The 19,285-nt window shown below is 41.4% G+C and overlaps 2 protein-coding genes and 1 non-coding gene across 6 annotated transcripts; all 3 read left to right on the top strand.

Annotated features, from left to right (window-relative positions):
• The first annotated feature begins 1,261 nt into the window (after nt 1-1,261).
• Nucleotides 1,262-9,101, top strand: ywhaz (tyrosine 3-monooxygenase/tryptophan 5-monooxygenase activation protein, zeta polypeptide). 3 transcript variants are annotated; one of them, XM_086194242.1, is made up of 6 exons: nt 1,262-1,392; nt 2,754-3,061; nt 4,967-5,105; nt 6,941-7,104; nt 7,368-7,463; nt 8,750-9,101. In XM_086194242.1, exons 2-6 carry the CDS (start codon nt 2,768-2,770, stop codon nt 8,846-8,848), a joined length of 792 nt encoding a protein of 263 aa, XP_086050368.1. In that variant the 5' UTR covers nt 1,262-1,392; nt 2,754-2,767; the 3' UTR covers nt 8,849-9,101. The 3 variants fall into 3 exon arrangements, with proteins under 3 accessions (XP_086050368.1, XP_086050371.1, XP_086050370.1); XM_086194245.1 differs by having other exon boundaries at nt 4,967-5,090; XM_086194244.1 differs by lacking the exon at nt 1,262-1,392 and adding an exon at nt 1,586-2,082.
• A 2,550-nt stretch (nt 9,102-11,651) lies between these two features.
• On the top strand, nt 11,652-19,081 carry LOC147240586 (polyadenylate-binding protein 1A-like). Of its 2 annotated transcripts, none has more exons than XM_086193002.1 (14): nt 11,652-12,402; nt 13,705-13,898; nt 14,379-14,494; nt 14,766-14,905; nt 15,032-15,126; nt 15,233-15,370; nt 15,989-16,084; nt 16,251-16,617; nt 17,047-17,157; nt 17,270-17,403; nt 17,488-17,572; nt 17,761-17,891; nt 18,070-18,169; nt 18,444-19,081. In XM_086193002.1, exons 1-13 carry the CDS (start codon nt 12,210-12,212, stop codon nt 18,160-18,162), a joined length of 1,893 nt encoding a protein of 630 aa, XP_086049128.1. In that variant the 5' UTR covers nt 11,652-12,209; the 3' UTR covers nt 18,163-18,169; nt 18,444-19,081. The 2 variants fall into 2 exon arrangements, with proteins under 2 accessions (XP_086049128.1, XP_086049127.1); XM_086193001.1 differs by having other exon boundaries at nt 11,653-12,402; nt 17,267-17,403.
• On the top strand, nt 15,580-15,714 carry LOC147240587 (small nucleolar RNA SNORA5). The gene has a single exon (XR_015111396.1). It is a non-coding gene; the product is annotated as a small nucleolar RNA SNORA5 (small nucleolar RNA).
• Nucleotides 19,082-19,285: the final 204 nt, after the last annotated feature.

Consider the following 19,285-nt stretch of genomic DNA (forward strand, 5'->3'; position numbering starts at 1 on the left):
GTAATTACTGCATTCATGTCCTTTAAAAGCAGACATTGTATTAAGTTGTGTTTGATACTTATTCATTCGCTCAGGCAGGTGAAACCAATACTGTTGAGCTAGCTGTTCTAATAGATACATTTAATTTGTAAACCCCCACCACCACCACAAATCTTGTTCTTTACAGAAGAAAGAAGGAAAAAAAAATCATGAGGTATCTCAGTATTTTCAAAAATTGTGTATTCATGTGCAGAGAGAATCTACATGAATGGTTGCTAATTCAGATGAAACTGCCTATCAAGACAATGATTTAAGGCCTACTTAAGCCGCTCAGCCAGTGTAGGACTCAAAGGTATGTTAGATCAGATAATGGTGTTGGAAAGTGTCTGATACCACTGAGGGTGTGCTACATAGTGGCTTTTGTAGGACTAGAGGAACTAGACAAACAGGGTGGTGTCAACTCAGGGGTCCATCAAGCCAGTGGGGCCAACAATGCAACCTAAACAGAAACAGAGTAGACATGAGGCATCCTTTACTCAAGCAAAGAGACAATGTATGGACACGTGATTGTCAGGGGTCACCACTTTTGAAGGTTTTAACATCATTTCGTATCAGGTAGATTTCATAAGACTGCTCAACTAAATTGTATTTGTATTTCTACACAATTCTTGTATGTTTCTGTATACAGACACGTGCCACAATATTCCAATGTTAAAGACAAGTGCAAATAATTGGACTGAATTGGACTGTTAATTCTACATTAATAGTGAAAAATACCTGAGGCATATCATGACTGCTGTTTTTTTTTTTTTTTTTTGTTAAAAGGGCAGAGACACTGAGGGAATAATAACTCACTTAACATTCTTGAACAGTATGTATAGCTCAAGGGTGAGCAAAGGATGAGTTTAGATACGCCCATCTTCCACTTAAGATTTGCCTACATTGGAATTAGTTTTAGCCATTTGTCAAAAGTACCTTTCCTAGTTTTACATAAGTTGGTATCTGCTTATCTTTGACCAAAAGTGCATAAGTATAATTTCCTCGTCGTACCAAAACAAATAGTACTACTGCTCCCATGAACCTTTGCGGATGACTTGTTACGGTTATATTTGAATCTTTGTAACTACTAAGAAGTTTCAAAAAAGTCACAGAAATTGAGATAATTTGATGTTTTTATTGTTTTGATGTAAAGCTTCGCGATAATTGTTCAAATCTAGAGTTTTGAGAACGAAGTCTCGTCTCTACGGACACATTTTGCCTTAGTTGCCTTAGCAACCCGATTGTGACGTCATCCGTCCCAGAGCGACCCTGCTGCTGCGTCTTTGATTGGAGGGAAACCCCGTGGATGAGCGGGAGAGATCATCAGCTGTGCGGCCGGGAATCAGGAACAACATCGTTTTACGATACTCACAGGTTAGTCCACATTAATATACCACTCATAATCGGTGGTATTGTCGATAAGAAGCTGTTAGGCTGTTCCATGTTAGCTCTGAGAACCTTTTTAATGGTGTGCGAGTGGCAGCTACCCGGGCTCTGAGCGGAACCCAGGGATGCTCTGCTGTTCAGTCATTGTTCGGCGCCTGAGAGCTACTGCACTTACGCGTTTACCCATCTATTTATTTCACTCGCTGTGTTCGGGAGGGAGCATTGAGCTATACTTATAATTATGTTTTATCCACGGCCCAATCTTAGATTAATTCCTAATCTAGAAATACCATCAGCTCCTTTTTGTTTTCCGGGAAGCGAAAAAGGGCGTTCACTTCGGGACTGTAGTAAGCTAGGCTCCTTTCATTCTAGCTTAACTGAGCCGGTGTTGTAGGTCTTAGCTGCCCTTCTTCGATGAGATTAAGCCGATTTTGCAGGGAAACGTGAAAACAGTTGTCACTAAACCATTCAAACTAATCGTCTAGGAGGGTTAGATTGTGGGCCGTTCACAGTATCGTTTCAAGCTAGGTGGGCAGGTGTGTGACGTGAACTGGGTGGCCGACATTCCTCAGAAGGGTGCAGGTGTCTGCTTGTTGGCCGGTCTGACTCATTGTCGGTGTGATTTTTGAAGCGCTCGTCCAGGTTTGCTGCTGCTTCTGTCTTTGTACACTTCAGTTGGTAAGCCGATATCTACAGATGAGTTAGTATTTTTCATGCTCATTTTGAAATGTAGGAGCTGTTGGCAGTAGAATATTAAAATTGATCAGCTTTGAATGGTTACTTCAGTATCTTTCGTCGCATGTATTTTAAACACTCCTGCCATTTAAGATCAGGTTGCGCTTGATTCATAAGTGGCGTTTTAATGAAGTTATTTTTTTTAACTGTTATGTTAAAATTACTTATAAATAGTACCTCATGCTTTCTTTTAGTTATCGATTATAATAATTGTTAATAATAGTTTTCATTATAAAAAATGTTATGATAATAAACTCTAAACATGTGATGAGAATATATTAATGATAGAATTTATAAGCTGTGTGTGACACACCTGAGACAGAACTGCCCTTGAATATTTTTAACATGGACTGTTTGTCCATGCAGAATTCACCAAACATAGTCAAAGTATTTACTCATGTTTTTTTTGTTTTTTTTTCTGTCAGTACATGAGAGATTTCATTTTAGGAAGGAAAGACTTCATGCTGAGATGTATTGTAGTTTCTCATGATCGTTTCTTTCCCCCTTTTCCATCACTCCTTGTTCTGTCCTCACCAATTCTCTCTTCTGTCTTCCGTCTCCTGTCCCCTTTGTTTTGTGCTTCCCGACTCTCGCCTCCATCCTTCCTTCCACAGCCCACACAGGAGCCATGGCAGACAGGGAGGACCAGGTACAGAAAGCCAAACTGGCCGAGCAGGCTGAGCGCTATGATGACATGGCCGCAGCCATGAAGGCTGTTACAGAGCAGGACATAGAGCTCACCAACGAGGAGCGCAACCTGCTCTCTGTTGCCTACAAGAATGTGGTGGGGGCTAGGAGGTCCTCCTGGAGGGTTGTGTCCAGCGTGGAGCAGAAGTCTGAGGATGATGGGAAGACTGCGCTGGCCAAGGAGTATAGAGAGAAGATCGAGGAGGAGCTGAATGACATCTGCAAAGAAGTACTGGTAAGGAGCATGGATTGGTGGAAGTGAGGAGGGAACATGCTTGAATCAAGACAGATGGATGAAAAGTGAATGAGGGCTGCAGCAATAAGATCAGGTTGTGGAGAGAATGTAGCTGTTTTCTCGATTGTTGGGAAGATGACCATTTGGAATTAACTCAACTCACATATTCAGTCGTTCTACATGCAAATCCTATTTGATAATCATAGTTTTAAGAATTCCTGACTGCAGTACTTCTGGCTTGTCAGGGACATGTATGTATTGAGGCCGGTTCATGAATTTGTGTCCACTTTGGTCAGTGTGACGTAAATGTTGGCATCTGCACATGTCCCCAAGGGGCTGTGGACTCTGTCCATGCACTGTCCAAAATTTTTGTGTTGGACAAACTGAAAGTAAAGGAAAGCAGGCCAGTGCACATGCTCTAGTGTAGCCCACATTATATCTTTGTTTTTAATCTATCTTTCTCGTGGTTCAGCTAAAATCACAAGATTTTTCCATAGGTACGTGCTTTGCCTCTTTATCAATTTTTTTCAGCGGTTAACAAATCTGAAGTGGAATTTATGTTTTACATATGTAGATCATTTCTAGCTCAATTGTTCTATGAAGGTAACCGCAAGCACGTCCCTGCAACTGCTGCCTGAGGACACACAAGTTAGGATGTACAGTAGTCGTCTCTAACAGAGCTGGATGGGGCCAGACAGCCTTGCTGCTACTTTCCTCACTGGTGGTTATGTGGACAAACATTTGACTGTCCATAGAACAATTGACAGAACACATGGATTACTCAGAAGTCTAATCACTCTTTATTGTGAATTCTTGAATCTTGGAATGTTTTACTGCTGTACACCAAATTAAAGTATACAGGTCAAGTGGGTTCAAGCAGGTGGGACCCTGCACTAAACTGAAGTGCACCAGAAAGAAAGAAAGAAAAGGATTTGGCTTTTTTTTTTTATCATGGCGCCCTCTTTGGAGTATAAAGTCACGTATGGGCGGGAACCACACGGGATATTGTTCAATGGAGGCGGGCAGGAGAGATGGTCACCCTAGTCTCTCACTCAGCTTCTCAGACAGGAGAATTCACCTGGCAACCATTTGAGCATCAATATTACCACACATGAAACAGCTGAGTGAAACAAGTGAACCTAAATGAGATAAGAGTGGAAGTAGTTGATAATTGATAGTCCAACAATGACACGGGTGTCAGTGCTAAAGGCAGAATGTTTCTCTTGTCACTGAGAACTCTAATCTCTTATGGCACCCCCTGATAATCCTGCTGTCACTCATTTCCTTCATAGAGAACCTGGTATTATCTGATTCATTTGGAATCACTTCAACAGTTTCTCAGTTGAAAAGTGACTGTTCTGTTGAATGTAGCAAGGGACTGACAATTAGCCCATCAGCATTGTGGACGTCGCTACATTTCAATACCCCTGAAAGAAAAAAACAGTATGTGGGCATGGCGGTACATCCGTGCTGACTTTTATAATGACCTTAGATTTAGGCAGATATGACGAGGCCTCATAATCTGTTAGGACAAATTGAATCTCTTACATAATTTGGTTGGAGTAAAGTCAGTGTCATTCAGGAGCTGGAAACTGAGCATCACCAGTTAATAGTTGTGAAACCACTGATATACACCCTTCAAGAGAAAACCATTATGGTGAAAATGACTGTCGTACAAAAACCTGAAGTAATTCCCAACTGTGTTTTAAGGTAAAGGAATGCAAGGGTATCACTGTCTTTAATTAAAGCAAATATGCTGTGTGTTTTGTTTCAAGACCCAGATTATGCAGTCGGCATATTTTTGCTGTCGTCACTGTTGTGTAATTCATAAACTGCCTTGTAACCACTAGTGTAATTAGTCCAACACGCAGTTTAAAATGTAGTGTTGCATACTTTCTCTGGCAGGACCTGCTAGATAAGCATCTAATTGAAAAGGCCTCAACTCCTGACAGCAAAGTCTTCTATCTGAAGATGAAGGGAGACTACTACCGCTACCTGGCTGAGGTGGCAGCTGGAAAGCACAAGGACGGTAAGTGTATGGAGGGTAAGTGTAAACAGACCTCTTTAGTTTCCTGCTACTTACAGCCTTAAGGTGAAAATAGGCTCTCATATCCATCTCTCATTCACTCACTTGAGTGAAATCGGAAGCCATAAAGGGATTATTATACCTAAAGGTTCATGAAAAGGACACTTAAAGTGTAAAAAGATATTTCCCATTGCCTAAAAAAAAACCGGCATGTGTTATCAGACTCTGTTTCTGTGGTAATTGTTAATCTGTTGATGGATAGATGAATGTCTGCTCCTTTTGAAGATGAGACCAGGCTTGTTCCAGGTGTTAGTTGTGGCCAGAATACTGATACCCTCCCAGGCCCTGACCCAAAACTTTCATCCCTGCTGCAGGCTGCTGCTGAGCAGCTGAGGAACAGCAGCAGCACCAGGGTGTTGGCTGTGTCTGCTGCTGGAACCTTCCAGGCATTTTTAGAGTTACATTGGTGGTTGTGGCAACCCTAACTGCCTCAAGGATGAGTTCCCCTCTCTATGTAAGCTCAGTTTGTCTTGTGGCTCATGTTTCTCACAGCAGCATATTGCAGTAAAAAGAGCAATGATTTTACTTCACCCAAAAATCCATATTCATCCCTTCTGGTGATTTGTCACCTTTGCCTGGTCAGCTCGTGATCTGTAATTTGCTGCCTGTGAATAGTATAGTTAACGTCATTGCCTACATAGCCCCTGAACTTTCAACAAAAATATCTACTGGAATGTCAGCAAGAGTCCAGTCATGCCTGAGGGGGTCAGTGTTGTGTGTGAAGTACATCTCTGTCACACAGAACAAATGAGATCATTGATTGAGGCTTATGGAATGTTGTCTCAGATGTTGTTGGGGACAGAAGCAGGCTGACTTTCCCGACAGTCCAGAACATCCCACAGATGCTGAATAGGGGACATGTCCGCAAGAACAGGGATGCATGTGCCAGAAACCGTGCACGATCTAGTGACACAGGCTGAATTGACCTCCCCTCTTTCCCGATAACTTGAGTCATCCGTGGCATTGTGATGTGACGGAATCTGCAGCATTTGCGGTAACTTTTTATAACCCTGTCACGAGAAGCACTTGTGTAGTGGTCGTGGTTTGTCATCAGCAATTTGATATTTTGCACCTGAGCAAGAGAGGGATTATCTCAGCATCCATCTGGATTATTTTTGTTGCTACAGCAATAGTCAAATACACATCTGTCAGATGAAGAAATGGGAGGGTGTGAGCTTCCTTTTTAAGATCAGACCGAACTTGCTTCAGGTGATTGTGGCTAGGATCAAGGGTCCCCTCACACACCTTGAAAATAAAGCAAATCATCATTGCAACTACTGTGCACTTTTGAGCCTCATTCTTCTTGACGGCTTCAGTTTGATTGTGTTGGAGCCGTGTTTTGAAATGAGCACTGTTGTGCTTTGTTATAGGAAAATTTGTTACTTGTGACACACATTCCCTCCCTTTTGAATCTTAAAAAAAAACCCAAAACAACCCAAACATTTTGTAATATTGGTTACAATGATAATCATGTGTCTTACTGTGTGTCCTAATAGCAGGGTTTCAACCAGATGCAGTAAATATCAGGGGTGTGCATCTCGATACACGTCCATCAATAATATACATCTTATTTCATGTTAGATAATCTTTAAAACAACAGAATCAATACAACAAACTATGGAGCATTATAGCAATAACATTTCTAAAGAAGACAAATCCTGGCATGTATTACGTTCAATAAGACAGTGAAGGGACATTATCAGGGATGTTGATGATTGACATAAGCTTCAAATATAGAAACTTAATTGTCCATATACGAAATATTTTCTTTCTTCTTGTCTTTCCATATGCAGCCATCATCAATAACTCACAAGAGTCTTACCAGAAAGCCTTGGAAATCAGCCAAAAGGAAATGCAGGCTACTCATCCCATCCGCCTCGGCCTCGCTTTGAACTTCTCTGTCTTCTACTACGAGATTGTCAACTCACCTGACAAGGCGTGCCAACTCGCTAAATCTGTAAGAACCTTCCTTTACTTATAGTTGTATCAGTGTTTTCCTTTGATTCCCCTTCTTACTTTGTCCTTGGAGAAAAAAAAAATCTAAATCAAACTAGTGAAGAGTACATGTGCAGTGATGTTCATGACTGAAACCCTTCTGCTTATAGTTGTACCCTTTTACTTTGAACCAGGGTAAATGCACGTCAACTTAATGGTTTTACCACTTGGAAACCTGTGGCAGTATTGAGAGTAATTGCGGCTGGCCGTCTCTCTCTCCTCCAGGCTTTTGATGAGGCCATTTCCATGCTGGAATCCCTCAACAATGACTCCTACAAAGACAGCACCTTGATCATGCAGCTGCTCCGTGACAATCTGACTGTGAGTTTTTGCCGTGTGTCTTATCCTCCCTTTTCATGCTGTCCTTACTTCTGTGTTCTGTTAAGATTCACGTGGCCTCTTCTCCTTAACTGACCTGGACAAGCGTGTCTGTCTTATGAAATTTCTTTAAAACATCCATCACGGCACCAGTTTGTTTTGGAGGTCACAACAGGGTGAGATCAAATGTGCATAGATCTTCAGATTCTAATACCAGGATCAGAAACGGGCTCTGGCACTGGCTAAGAAAGCTGTATCACTTTCAGTCAGTATGCAAGACTGAACTGAGCTGATGGAACATAGATTTCTTGTACCTGCTGTTATCGGGCCTCTTTAACCTTTAATGTTAACCATTAATCAGCACTAATCAGCTATTATTAATTGGTAAACCAGCACTTTAATCAGTTAACCAGTTAAACACTGAACTGGTTAAACCTGAAACCAGATACTTCTACTTGCCAGCAGGGATGTGACAGTTTGTCAACAACACCTCAACCTAGTGTCTACACGTGCTCATGTTGATGGTTAAAGTAGGTGAATCATTAAACACTAATTTTACACCAAGTTGATACTTAGGTGAGGTCAGTCCCTGATCATGATTGCCCAACTCAGGTTTGTATACCCCCAGGGGTACATACAGTTACCTAAAGGGTACACCAAAAAATGTGGTGTCCTCTCAAAAGCCTGACCTGCATTCTGTCAAAACCCATTGCTTCTCCTCCTCTGATTGGCTCTGACCCTGATCAGGGTCCTCTGAGGAATGGCACCCCTCGTATGCCCTAGGAGCAGCTGAACAGAGTCCCAAAACCCATCAGCTCCAGGTCCACCAGGCTCATGTCTGATGGAGCTAGTATGAATGTTAGCGGAGCTAGCCTCGCCGCTGGTGCGCCATCTATGGTGACAGGAGACCACCCAAGGAGGTCGACTGTTTCTAGAGTGGTAAAGGACTTCTAATAATTTGAGGAATACATGTACCTCTCTCAGTTCAGCCATTTCTTTGTCAAGTCCAACTGTGCAAATTATATTTGTATTTATGAATGCAGATACTTCGAAAAGTATCTGCGTTAAAGGTATGATTCGGTTTAGTAAAGCATTATTTTGAAACCAATACTGCACAAACATTTGTTTTTTTCCTAGTAATATTTTTCAGATTATTATAATAAACTTGTGTGCATTTTTCTTGATAACTGGCAATGACGTACATCCCATGTGGCAGCGTCCTTAAAACATTTGACATCTAAAGATCTTTGCAATTTGCACTCATGTCATTTTACTGTGCTTTTTCACAGCTGTGGATGTCGGACACCCAGGGTGAAGGTGAAGGCGAAGGCGAGGGTGAGGTCCAGGGCGAGGGAGAGGAAACGGAGCAGGCAGCTGAGAAGAAATGAACTTAAGAAGAATTAAATTTAAAAAAAACAAAAAAAAAAACAAACACATTTTTTACCTCTCACCAGCCTAAGTTGTGTGTGTGGTTGTGTGTGCACATACATGCACAGATATGTATGTTTACACTCCACTCACAATGTGTAAAGTACAGTATGTTTGCAGATACATTGAAGCGTGCGTGTTAAATGTATGAACACCTCCACAGAGAAAAGAACGGAATAGACCTGGTTTTTTTTGTGTGTGTGTTTTTTTTTTTTAAACATCGTGTGAACCCGTGGATGGTTTTTTGTTTGTTTGTTTTTTTTGTCCATGGTTTAGTACAGATGTCATCCCTCCTTTAGTTCCCAATCATACCCGTGTTCTTGGTCACTGTAGCAACAGTTGCAGGAAAAACAGGAGGAAAAAAAAAAACAACTCTTAACTGTATTTTGATAATTTGTATGTTTTTACTTGAACTGAACATTTACAACCTTTGTGACACTTGGTCCACAAAACACCTTTTGAGACACACAAGCAGAAAAAGAAAAAAAATGGTCATAGACGCTGTCTCGCTAAATTTTAGATGTTATCTGATAAAGGCAGTGATCGTTTCGAATTAAACTTGGTAGAAGAACTATTATCACCATGTAGCTTGTATCCATCTCGCCCTGTCGGTGTCAAGTGTCGTAGATAGTGTTTTTATGGATGGTACATGTGTCATTGCTCAGTGGGTTCTTTGTGCATTCAGGCATTGGAATGGTTCTCTGTATGAGTGGTTACTTTGGTTGGTAGTTTTTGTTGAGAGGATTACAATCCATACTGACAACTTTTCACTCAGTGAACTGTGCTGACTATAATTTCCTGCAATTTTTCCGTACCACATGACAAGGTATAGGCAGCCTAAGACGAAGTGAACAACTTGATACAATGGCTCGATACTGTAACTTTTGATATTTTATCTTTTCCGCAGTGCAGAGGATACTTTTGCCATGTGCTTTTATGTGGCTTTCTACTCTTTTTCTATTCAGGTGTTTTTGTATTTTCTTTTGTGTATTTTATTCCCTTTGACTCATGATTTGACTCCTGGAATGTATGTGATTCTCAGTAGTATGGTGCGAGGGTTAGGCGTGCTTTGAAACTGGCATTTTGTTTGCTTAGGTTTTAGCTTGAACCAGGTGGTTTACAGTAACATTAACCTTCCTTGAAAGTACATTGTGGAAAAGATTAACTAAAAATAATGCTAAATATTAAATGATTATTAAAGTAACTTGGTAGAGAGCAGCATTATGACCATTTAGTAGACACAAAGTAGTGCCAGTTTCTACAACTACAGTATCTTGGTTTTAAAAAGATGGGATGCAGGATTCAGGAATTTGCAAGTAACACAAGTTATTTGGTTCTGTGCTTTCATGTAAGTGGAATTAAAACATTAAAATCAAGCACGTTGGCCGAATGTGTTCATTCTCTCCAAGAATGTGCATGCACCCTGATATTGATGTACTGTGAGTGAAACACACCGTCTGGACTTCTACGTGACCTGTTCAGAAGCAAAAACCTGGAGCACACCATTGTGATAACTTCCAGCAGTTAAAGCTGACATGCTATTTTCTTATTTATATTGTGAGTACATTAAGGTAGCGGTGAACTACTGGCAATGTGGGTTGAGGGGTCATTTTCAAGGACAACACCCTTTTCGGATTCTGATACTCTGAAAATCCACGTTACATTCGTGTATGAATTTTACTAAAGTAACTCATCCAAACAAGGACTTCATTTTGGGCTTTACTGAATGAATTGAGCGTGATTGTTTTTCAAGGGATGCGCGACAATATTGGTATTTCATCGCTACCGGCAAATATATCTGCGTCATATTCCATCTATGTTTAAACAATTTGGTAAATAATTTATGGTTTAATAGTGCCGTGATAAAGACATACTTTTACAATTCACAATATTTACGTTTTTTCAGTAAGTAAGAAATGTCAATATCTTAAAATGAAAAAAAGAAGTCATTAGTTCCTAGAAATCTGAAAATAGACCAAAAAAAGGTTTTATATTTTATTTAATTAAACCAAAATTAAACAAAGCACGTACTTTTAAAGCTGATCACAAACTAAAGATGGGATATTGGAATCAGGTATCAATTCTTAGATTCTTCACAGGTTAGGTATCAGAATGATGGTGCTGACCCATGTGCCAGTGCAGGTTCTATTCCATAGCTTGCGCTGGACAACGAACCTGTCGTAGCGGTTATGGGACGTTGATGACCCACACACATACAGCTAATGTTAGTAGCGGGATTTACGCTTCAAACCGGCAGTTACAGGTTAAGGCATCAGACGACATTCTTGCTACGAAATTGGCTTGTCAGGCTTTGATCAGTGGCTTTAAAGGGTGGAGAATGAAGGAAGTCATGTGGGTCTGATGTTCTGTATGGTAGTGGCTGACGAGGCTCTTTAATCAGTACTGTAAGTATCACCAGGGATCGTTGAGGAAGTATTCGTGTGTGATACAATCCAAAACCACATATATCAAAGAGGAAATGACACACACAAAGCATGACCCAGCCACGACTGTTTCATGGGATGGATGACTGTGGGATTATTGGCATGAGCCCGACTACAAGAGGAATTAAAGTCGTATTGTGTTACTAATAGAGTATTTTGTCAAAAAAACGTGTCCATAAATGTTAAATAATACATTCCAAAAAATATCGTCATCATGCGTACCATGTGGTCAACGCCCCTTTATTGATTTTTTTCCAGCCATACCGGAAGATGATTGGTCCACTTCCGTGACGCAACAACTAGTATATATACAACGACTTCCCGAATCTGTCTTTCCCCTCAACCCCGGCTGATAGTGCTGTGTGAATGTGTGTGTGCTCCTGAGCTCGCTCGGCACACATTCTAAAAAAAAACATAAAAATACAAAAAAATCTCAAAATATAAAAAAACAAAAAATCTTTTTTTTCTTTTCTTTTCTTTTTGTAACAAGTCGGTGAAGCTGGAGTAGACATTCGAGGACTGGACGGTAACGTAGAAGAAGAAGAGGCTGCCTAATTGAACGAATCTTTTTTTTCCGGATTATATATTTACGTAGTTGAGAAGTCAGGACAGTTAACTTCACTTTATCCTCGTATATCAATTTTGAATGACAGTTTTAATCGTATTAGAAGCTGACATTACGCCGTTTTGGTATTAACAAATTAAACAAACACATTTAAGACACGTTTAAATCGTCAAGCCATCGGTTGCTAGCTTTCACCGTCCGCGTGCTGCGCAGACCGTTAGAGGAGCCCATCGTTTCAGCCGAAAACTTTTTCTTCTTCGGAAAAATTAGCATTCGTCCGAGTACTCTGCTAGCTTTCACAGCCTTCTAAACATGAACCCAGCTGCTCCTAGTTACCCCATGGCCTCCCTGTATGTCGGGGATTTGCATCAGGATGTCACCGAGGCCATGCTTTACGAGAAATTCAACCCTGCCGGAGCCATCCTGTCGATCCGGGTGTGTAGGGACATGATAACCAGGCGTTCTCTCGGATACGCCTATGTCAACTTCCAACAGCCACAGGATGGTAAGTACATCGGCATGAGTGTGGCAGAAAATGTGTGACTTCGGCTCTTTGCTCTACACGTGACTGCAGTCCGACATGTTGTCGGTAGGGTCTACCCAGTTGAACCTCCCAACAGTGGCGTAGAAAAGGAACACATCCGCCCTGCCCTGCCCACCCCAGCCACAGCATCCTGCTAGCAGCTGAATACTCAAAGCCTTTTTGTCTTTGCTACGTCATCAGCTGTTCATCTCAAAGTATTGTCTGTGATTAAAACAACTAGCCTTTAGACTTTTGCTAGTAAATAAATCAACTGCTAATTGCTGGTGTAAGGTCTGCTAACCCCACCCCATTAGCCAAGTGACCCTCCCTCCATACTGATGTCCTGCGTTCCAGTGATAAGAGCAGTTTTACTTTGGGTGTGTTTATGTGTTAATATTGAAATGCATTTACTGGATAGGTAGGGGAAAAAGAAGAAGGAAAAAAGACTTGTTTTTTTCAGGGTTGTCATGTTAAAATGGGACATCGGATTGAGAATATCCAAATCAGGTGCCCATTTGGATGTTACTCTAACATTGACTGATCCATGCATAGGTCAGGTGCTAATCCATATACCTAGCTTGCACAGGATTTTGAGACCACTGTAACATTGCGTGTCACTCACCATCAATGTATTCACGCAAAGGTCAAGCCAATTTCTCTGGAATATTTAAAAAGTTTGCATTTGTGTATGTGTTTTTTTTTTTTTTTTGCTGTCCTTATTAAGATGTACTATTTGGTTTACAACAGTCTTTGATGTAACTTGAAATGTTATTGCCAACAACAAAAATAATGGTGATTAATGTTAAAGAAAAAGAGCTCTGGTATTGGAATTGAAAAGATTTGGTGCATCTTTATTCCCTCAGGTCCTGGAATTCCTTTAAATGCTTGAACTCTTCAATTTTAATGTGAGATTTATAAGCGAGATTCTGGGTAAAGTGTTTGAAATGGTTTAAAATGGTAATTGAATAATTTGTGCAAGAGGCCAAAGCTAAGACAGCGTTTTGTGTTGAACTTTGTTTTGATCTCAGTTGTCAAAATCTTTGAAAGTGACACCAGAATACAGAACATAAAGACATAGTTCCATCATTTTAGTGGTGGTCCCTTGTCAGTTAGATGGACATCATGATGTAATGTAGAGGAATTCTCTTGTACTGCTTTGTAATAATATCATCATAATGTCGGGAGTTACTCCTACTCGTCAACCTTATCAGGCACTCACACTTGTCATATCAACCAAAAGGCATTTTATTAAACTAGCCCTTGCTCCTGTGTTCCTCCTCACAGCGGAGCGTGCCCTGGACACCATGAACTTTGACGTGATCAAAGGCAGGCCTGTCCGAATCATGTGGTCTCAGCGGGATCCCTCTCTAAGGAAGAGTGGTGTGGGAAACATCTTTATTAAGAATCTCGACAAATCCATTGACAACAAGGCCCTATATGACACCTTCTCTGCTTTCGGAAACATCTTGTCATGCAAGGTACAACACAACTGGTAACTTATGTAAATGTTATCCCTCACTATTGAGGTAAAGCACAACATTGCATGGTGGCACCATTTGCATGTGTGAGCCTTGTAAATGTCTTGAGTTGTCTGAAGTGTTGGGACTTGACAGACCCATTCCCAAACTTGAATTGATGTGTTGCTCTCCTGGCAGCTGTCAGGAAAATTGTCAGTTCAGCAGATGGAATAAGTAATGCTTCGTAGATGGGGGGGGGGACTGCAGACATTAGATCTCTCTCTCTCTCTCTCTCAGAAATATATAAAGTGCAGTATTGATTTTCCTGATTCTAGTATCTTCTCTCTTGCAATATACTGTGATTCATATATAGAAAACAGCTGGATTAACATTTTGCCGTATTTGGTGATGTATGTCAGTTCTGATCTAGTACATAGTTGGGGTTACTCTAGTTTGATTGCATGTGTGTGTACAGTAAAGCACGTTTCTTCTTTTTCTAAGGTGGTTTGTGATGACAATGGTTCGAAGGGCTACGGCTTTGTGCATTTTGAAACTCAGGAAGCAGCAGAGAGGGCCATTGAAAAAATGAATGGCATGCTGCTTAATGACCGAAAAGTGTAAGTGAATGATTTTAATGTGCAAAACCTAACAAACTAATTGCCCTTGACCATAATGAGTGTGGGCAAAGTATTGTTTGCACAACTACAGAGTGTATTCATGATGATAATAATAAAAAAAAAAAGACATAAAAGGGTACTCACTGTGTGTTGTTAAATGTAAACAACTGGCTTTACTGCTGTGATCTGAACACAATTGTGATAAGGCGCATTTTTAGAATTTTCCTTAATTTGAAGGTTGTCCTATTAACAAATGTTCTACATGTTTCAGATTTGTGGGTCGGTTCAAATCTCGCAAAGAGCGTGAGGCTGAACTGGGAGCCAGAGCCAAGGAGTTTACCAACGTCTACATTAAGAACTTTGGTGACGAGATGGATGATGAGAAGCTGAGGGAACTCTTCAGTAAATACGGTCAGTTAGGTCACCTATTTGAAACCACCTGATACTTGCATAGCCAGCACCTGGTCATATGTTTGTAGTGTTTTGACCCTTAAGCAAAACACAGGCACTTAAGGACATAATATCTCTGTTGCCTAGGAAACGCCATGAGTATCCGTGTCATGATAGATGATGGTGGAAAGTCTCGAGGATTTGGCTTTGTTAGCTTTGAGAGACATGAGGATGCCCAGAAGGTAAAGAATAAACCTGGGAAAGCTAAAGCACCAGTATGCAACCATAGGGGGAGGGCCCACCATTTGTTCCCTCTGTAGTTGACAGTTGAGTTTATTTGTCCTGCAGGCCGTAGACGACATGAATGGAAAAGAGCTGAATGGTAAACTGATCTATGTCGGCCGTGCCCAGAAGAAGGTGGAGCGACAGATGGAGCTGAGGCGCAAATTTGAGCAAATGAAACAAGACCGCATGACTCGCTACCAGGTTCATTCCTCTCTCTACCAAAATTCATCTAAAATTAACCATTGTGCAGTAGTAAAATGCTAGTCATTGATATGAAGACCAGAGCAAATCCTAAGGAGTGGTATTGGAGCAGACCCTCCCATAGCCCATTGATTAAAATGAAGCCATTCAACGTTTCATCTAATTTAGCTCTTATTTTCAGGATTGGCTAATCAGCCATGCTGAAAGACTGCAGCTTTGTCAAATTCAGTGCTCCCTCTTGAGTAGGATGCACTGGCCAAAATGGCTGCAACAGTGACTGTAGTTCATGGGCCCCACAGTCCTTCACCCTGGACTCTGGGGATAAATATGTACTACATACAAAACATCAGACAATAAGACATTTTCACTCCTAGTGTATTATTTCTGCATAATCTTGTGTGTTTTTGAAAAGAAACCCTTTATAGATCAATAAATGGAGGACACCAAAATGTTTGTCAATTATTCATAGGCTTTATTTCTTGGAAACAAAAGAAAAGAATATAATTGGCAAGCCGGACTTATTAAAGAACTGGAACTTGGAATCAGATAAGAAAATTAGTGCATATCTTGAAAATGCAATTTAACAGTACTTTTCTTTGTCTTTATAATTACTTTCAGGGTGTCAACTTGTATGTGAAGAACCTTGATGATGGAATCGATGATGAACGCTTGAGAAAAGAGTTCTCACCATTTGGGACCATAACCAGTGCCAAGGTATTTCATCAGTGAATTTCTACAATCAGCAGTGGCTGATTCAGCCAAGGTGGCTGAGAAACTGCTTCATTTGCTGGGATATGTGCTCTTTAGCTAGTATTTGGAAGTATTATATTAAATTCATGTCCCATGGCTCTCTCTGTCTCTCTCTCTTTCTCTCTCTCAGGTGATGACAGAAGGTGGGCGCAGCAAAGGCTTTGGCTTTGTCTGTTTCTCATCCCCCGAGGAAGCCACCAAGGCTGTGACTGAAATGAATGGACGAATTGTTGCCACCAAGCCATTATACGTAGCCTTGGCTCAGCGAAAAGAGGAACGTCAAGCCCACCTGACCAACCAGTACATGCAGCGCATGGCTAGCGTGCGGGCAGTGCCAAATCCAGTCATTAACCCCTACCAACCAGCGCCACCCTCTGGCTACTTCATGGCAGCCATACCTCCGGCACAAAACCGAGCTGCATACTACCCTGCTGCTGGCCAAATGGCCCAGCTCCGCCCGAGCCCACGCTGGACCACCGGAGGTGTCCGACCCCAACGTGAGTATCTTGCTTCTCTTGAACTTGTCCTTCCATCACACGGATTATTTACACTAATTTTAAAAGAACATTGGGCCTCAAAAATGAATGTTCTATCACACAAATCCGCTCTTATAAACTAAAGGACTTTTTAAATCCTCAATTTAAACTTGCATAGAGGAAACAAAGCCTGGTAGGTAGGCTGAACCACTTGCCCCGGCACCTATTTTTTTACATCTCTTATTAAAGTAGGAGGCATTTGCTATTATAAATAGCCATCAGCCTTTGCTACCTGTCTGTAAGGTTAAATTTAGGAGTAAATGTACAGTATCTAAAAGCAAATGTGTTCTGAAATCATTTCATGAATGAGGCCCATTTTAGTGTCAGTGGAACAAGCCATTGATTTTATTAGTGTTTGTACATGACTCCCCTATGTTTGTGTGAAAATAGACTTCCAGAACATACCAGGTGGCATGCGGCCCTCCGCACCACGCCCTCAGACTTTTGGTACCGTACGTCCTTCATCCCAGATGCCCCGCATGATGTCCACCCAGCGTGTTGGTGAGTCATCTACTAACAAGTCAATCAGTCTTAATGACACGGACAGTGCAGTTGACTTCTGAGTGCTCTTGTGTCTTCACGTTTCTGTCCTGTTGGTGACTCCTTGCAGCAGCTCAGACCATGGCTCCCCGACCACCCACTGCAGCGGCCGCTTCCGTGCGTGGAGTCCCTCAGTACAAGTATGCTGCAGGAGTTCGTAACCCCCAGCAGCACATGAACACTCAGCCAACGGCCACCATGCAGCAGGTATGAGTCAACATGTCAGATGTAACAACCCAAACCTGCTCACCTCTCACCCTTGACGATGACTTCCCTGCTTCTATTTCCCAGCCTGCTGTCCATGTTCAGGGACAGGAGCCTCTGACTGCCTCCATGCTGGCTGCTGCTCCACCACAAGAACAGAAGCAGATGCTGGGTAGGATTTAGCATCAGCTCTCCATTTTCACTCTTCCACTATGAGCTTCTTACATGCTTAACCAAACGTCTATCTTTAAACTCTGTTGGCCCAGGAAACAATGACAGATTTACCAGTTATTACAGTTTTAATATGTTAAACGTGTTAATTATATTTTCTTTTAAAACCTTTTAATATCTCCCCTTTAGGTGAGCGTCTGTTTCCACTGATCCAGAACATGCATCCAGGTCTGGCAGGAAAGATCACCGGCATGTTGCTGGAGATTGACAACTCAGAGCTGCTCCATATGCTGGAGTCCCCAGAGTCCCTCCGCTCAAAGGTCGGTGCTTAAGTTCATTAATATTGAATTCACTCTGAAGGGTTCACTACAACTTGATGTACAAGTGATTAAGAAGGGAAGTGCAGAGAGAACTTCTAGGTTTTAATATGAATGTCAGGGGAAACATCAGTTATATTTGAGATCTCATCATGATGGTAACAGACTGTTCATTTTGTAGGTGGATGAGGCTGTGGCCGTGCTTCAGGCTCACCAGGCCAAGGAGGCTGCCCAGAAGACTGTGACAAATTCAGCGGGTGTCCAAAGTGTCTAAACCCAAGGTACAGGAACTTCTCTAGAATCATGGGATGATGCCTCTCTTCACTGTCCAGGGTGGGGGTGACAATTGACAGGAAAGTTTTTCAAGAGTTATTTCTTGTCAGCCAACATGAGCAGTGCATTCCAGTACAAAGGTCATTTTTTTTCCACTTGAGCCTCAATAAAGCTGGAGGTGATTGTTTTTGGTTGATGGTGAAATCAAAGTGAAAGGTGAATTGCATGCAGATCTGTGGAGAGGGGCGAGAAATATCTGATGTTTTTTTGTGTCTTCCACAGGACTGGGGAACCTTGTGACTAGCTTCACCGATGGTGGGGGGGGAGAGAATTTACAAGTGAAAGTGAAAATACAGAAAAAGTAAAAAGAAAGTAAAATGTCAAATATATTTAAAAAAAAATGGAAACAAGTCTCCAGCCAGGCCTTAAATGAACAGGAAACACTAGGCCTGGTTTGTTAGGTCAAAGAGAAAATGCACACAAAAAAAGGAAAAAAAAACTCAAAATAAAAAGAGGAATTTTTATGAGGGGTTTTAGAGCATTGTGTGAGGAAAACAAGAATGAAAGCATTTCTTTCTGCTGTTTTATTCCGTTTTAATGTTTGAATGTGTGGCCTATACGAGTTCCAGGGCAGCCTCTTACTGCTTGCTTCAATAAAAGTTATCAAGATATTTGTCTGTTTTGCTGTTCAAGAAATAACGCAGTGAGTGTTTTATCCTTGACCGCTTGTGTCACGCACATAATATGAAGTCATTGTGGGAACAATTAGAATGACTAACAACTTGGCAGGAAAAAAAAAACTCCCTTCCAAAAGCCTCTTCTCCATGCCCATGCTGGCCCTTGATGAGGCTGGTGATGACAACACCAAATATGTTCAGTCAAAACACATAATTTATTAAAAATGTCATACAAACTCAAAATGCATGTGACTTTGTACAGAGATGATAAAAATCACTGTCAGAAGCACTGAAAAGCATCTTAAGTTGTTTTGTGGGTCCCCTCTTCAAATGCAAGTCCGTGAACTCAAACCGATGAGATGGTGACAGCACATCAGCACCGAGTCAGATGGGACTCCAGACACAGAGAACAAGCGAGAACAACAGGACAGAAATGTCGAGACGTGA

The sequence above is a fragment of the Aulostomus chinensis genome, chromosome 22, assembly GCF_037954235.1.
Source record: "Aulostomus chinensis isolate RoL2024-O1b breed Wild chromosome 22, RoL_Achi_v1.0, whole genome shotgun sequence".
Lineage (NCBI taxonomy): Eukaryota > Metazoa > Chordata > Actinopteri > Syngnathiformes > Aulostomidae > Aulostomus > Aulostomus chinensis.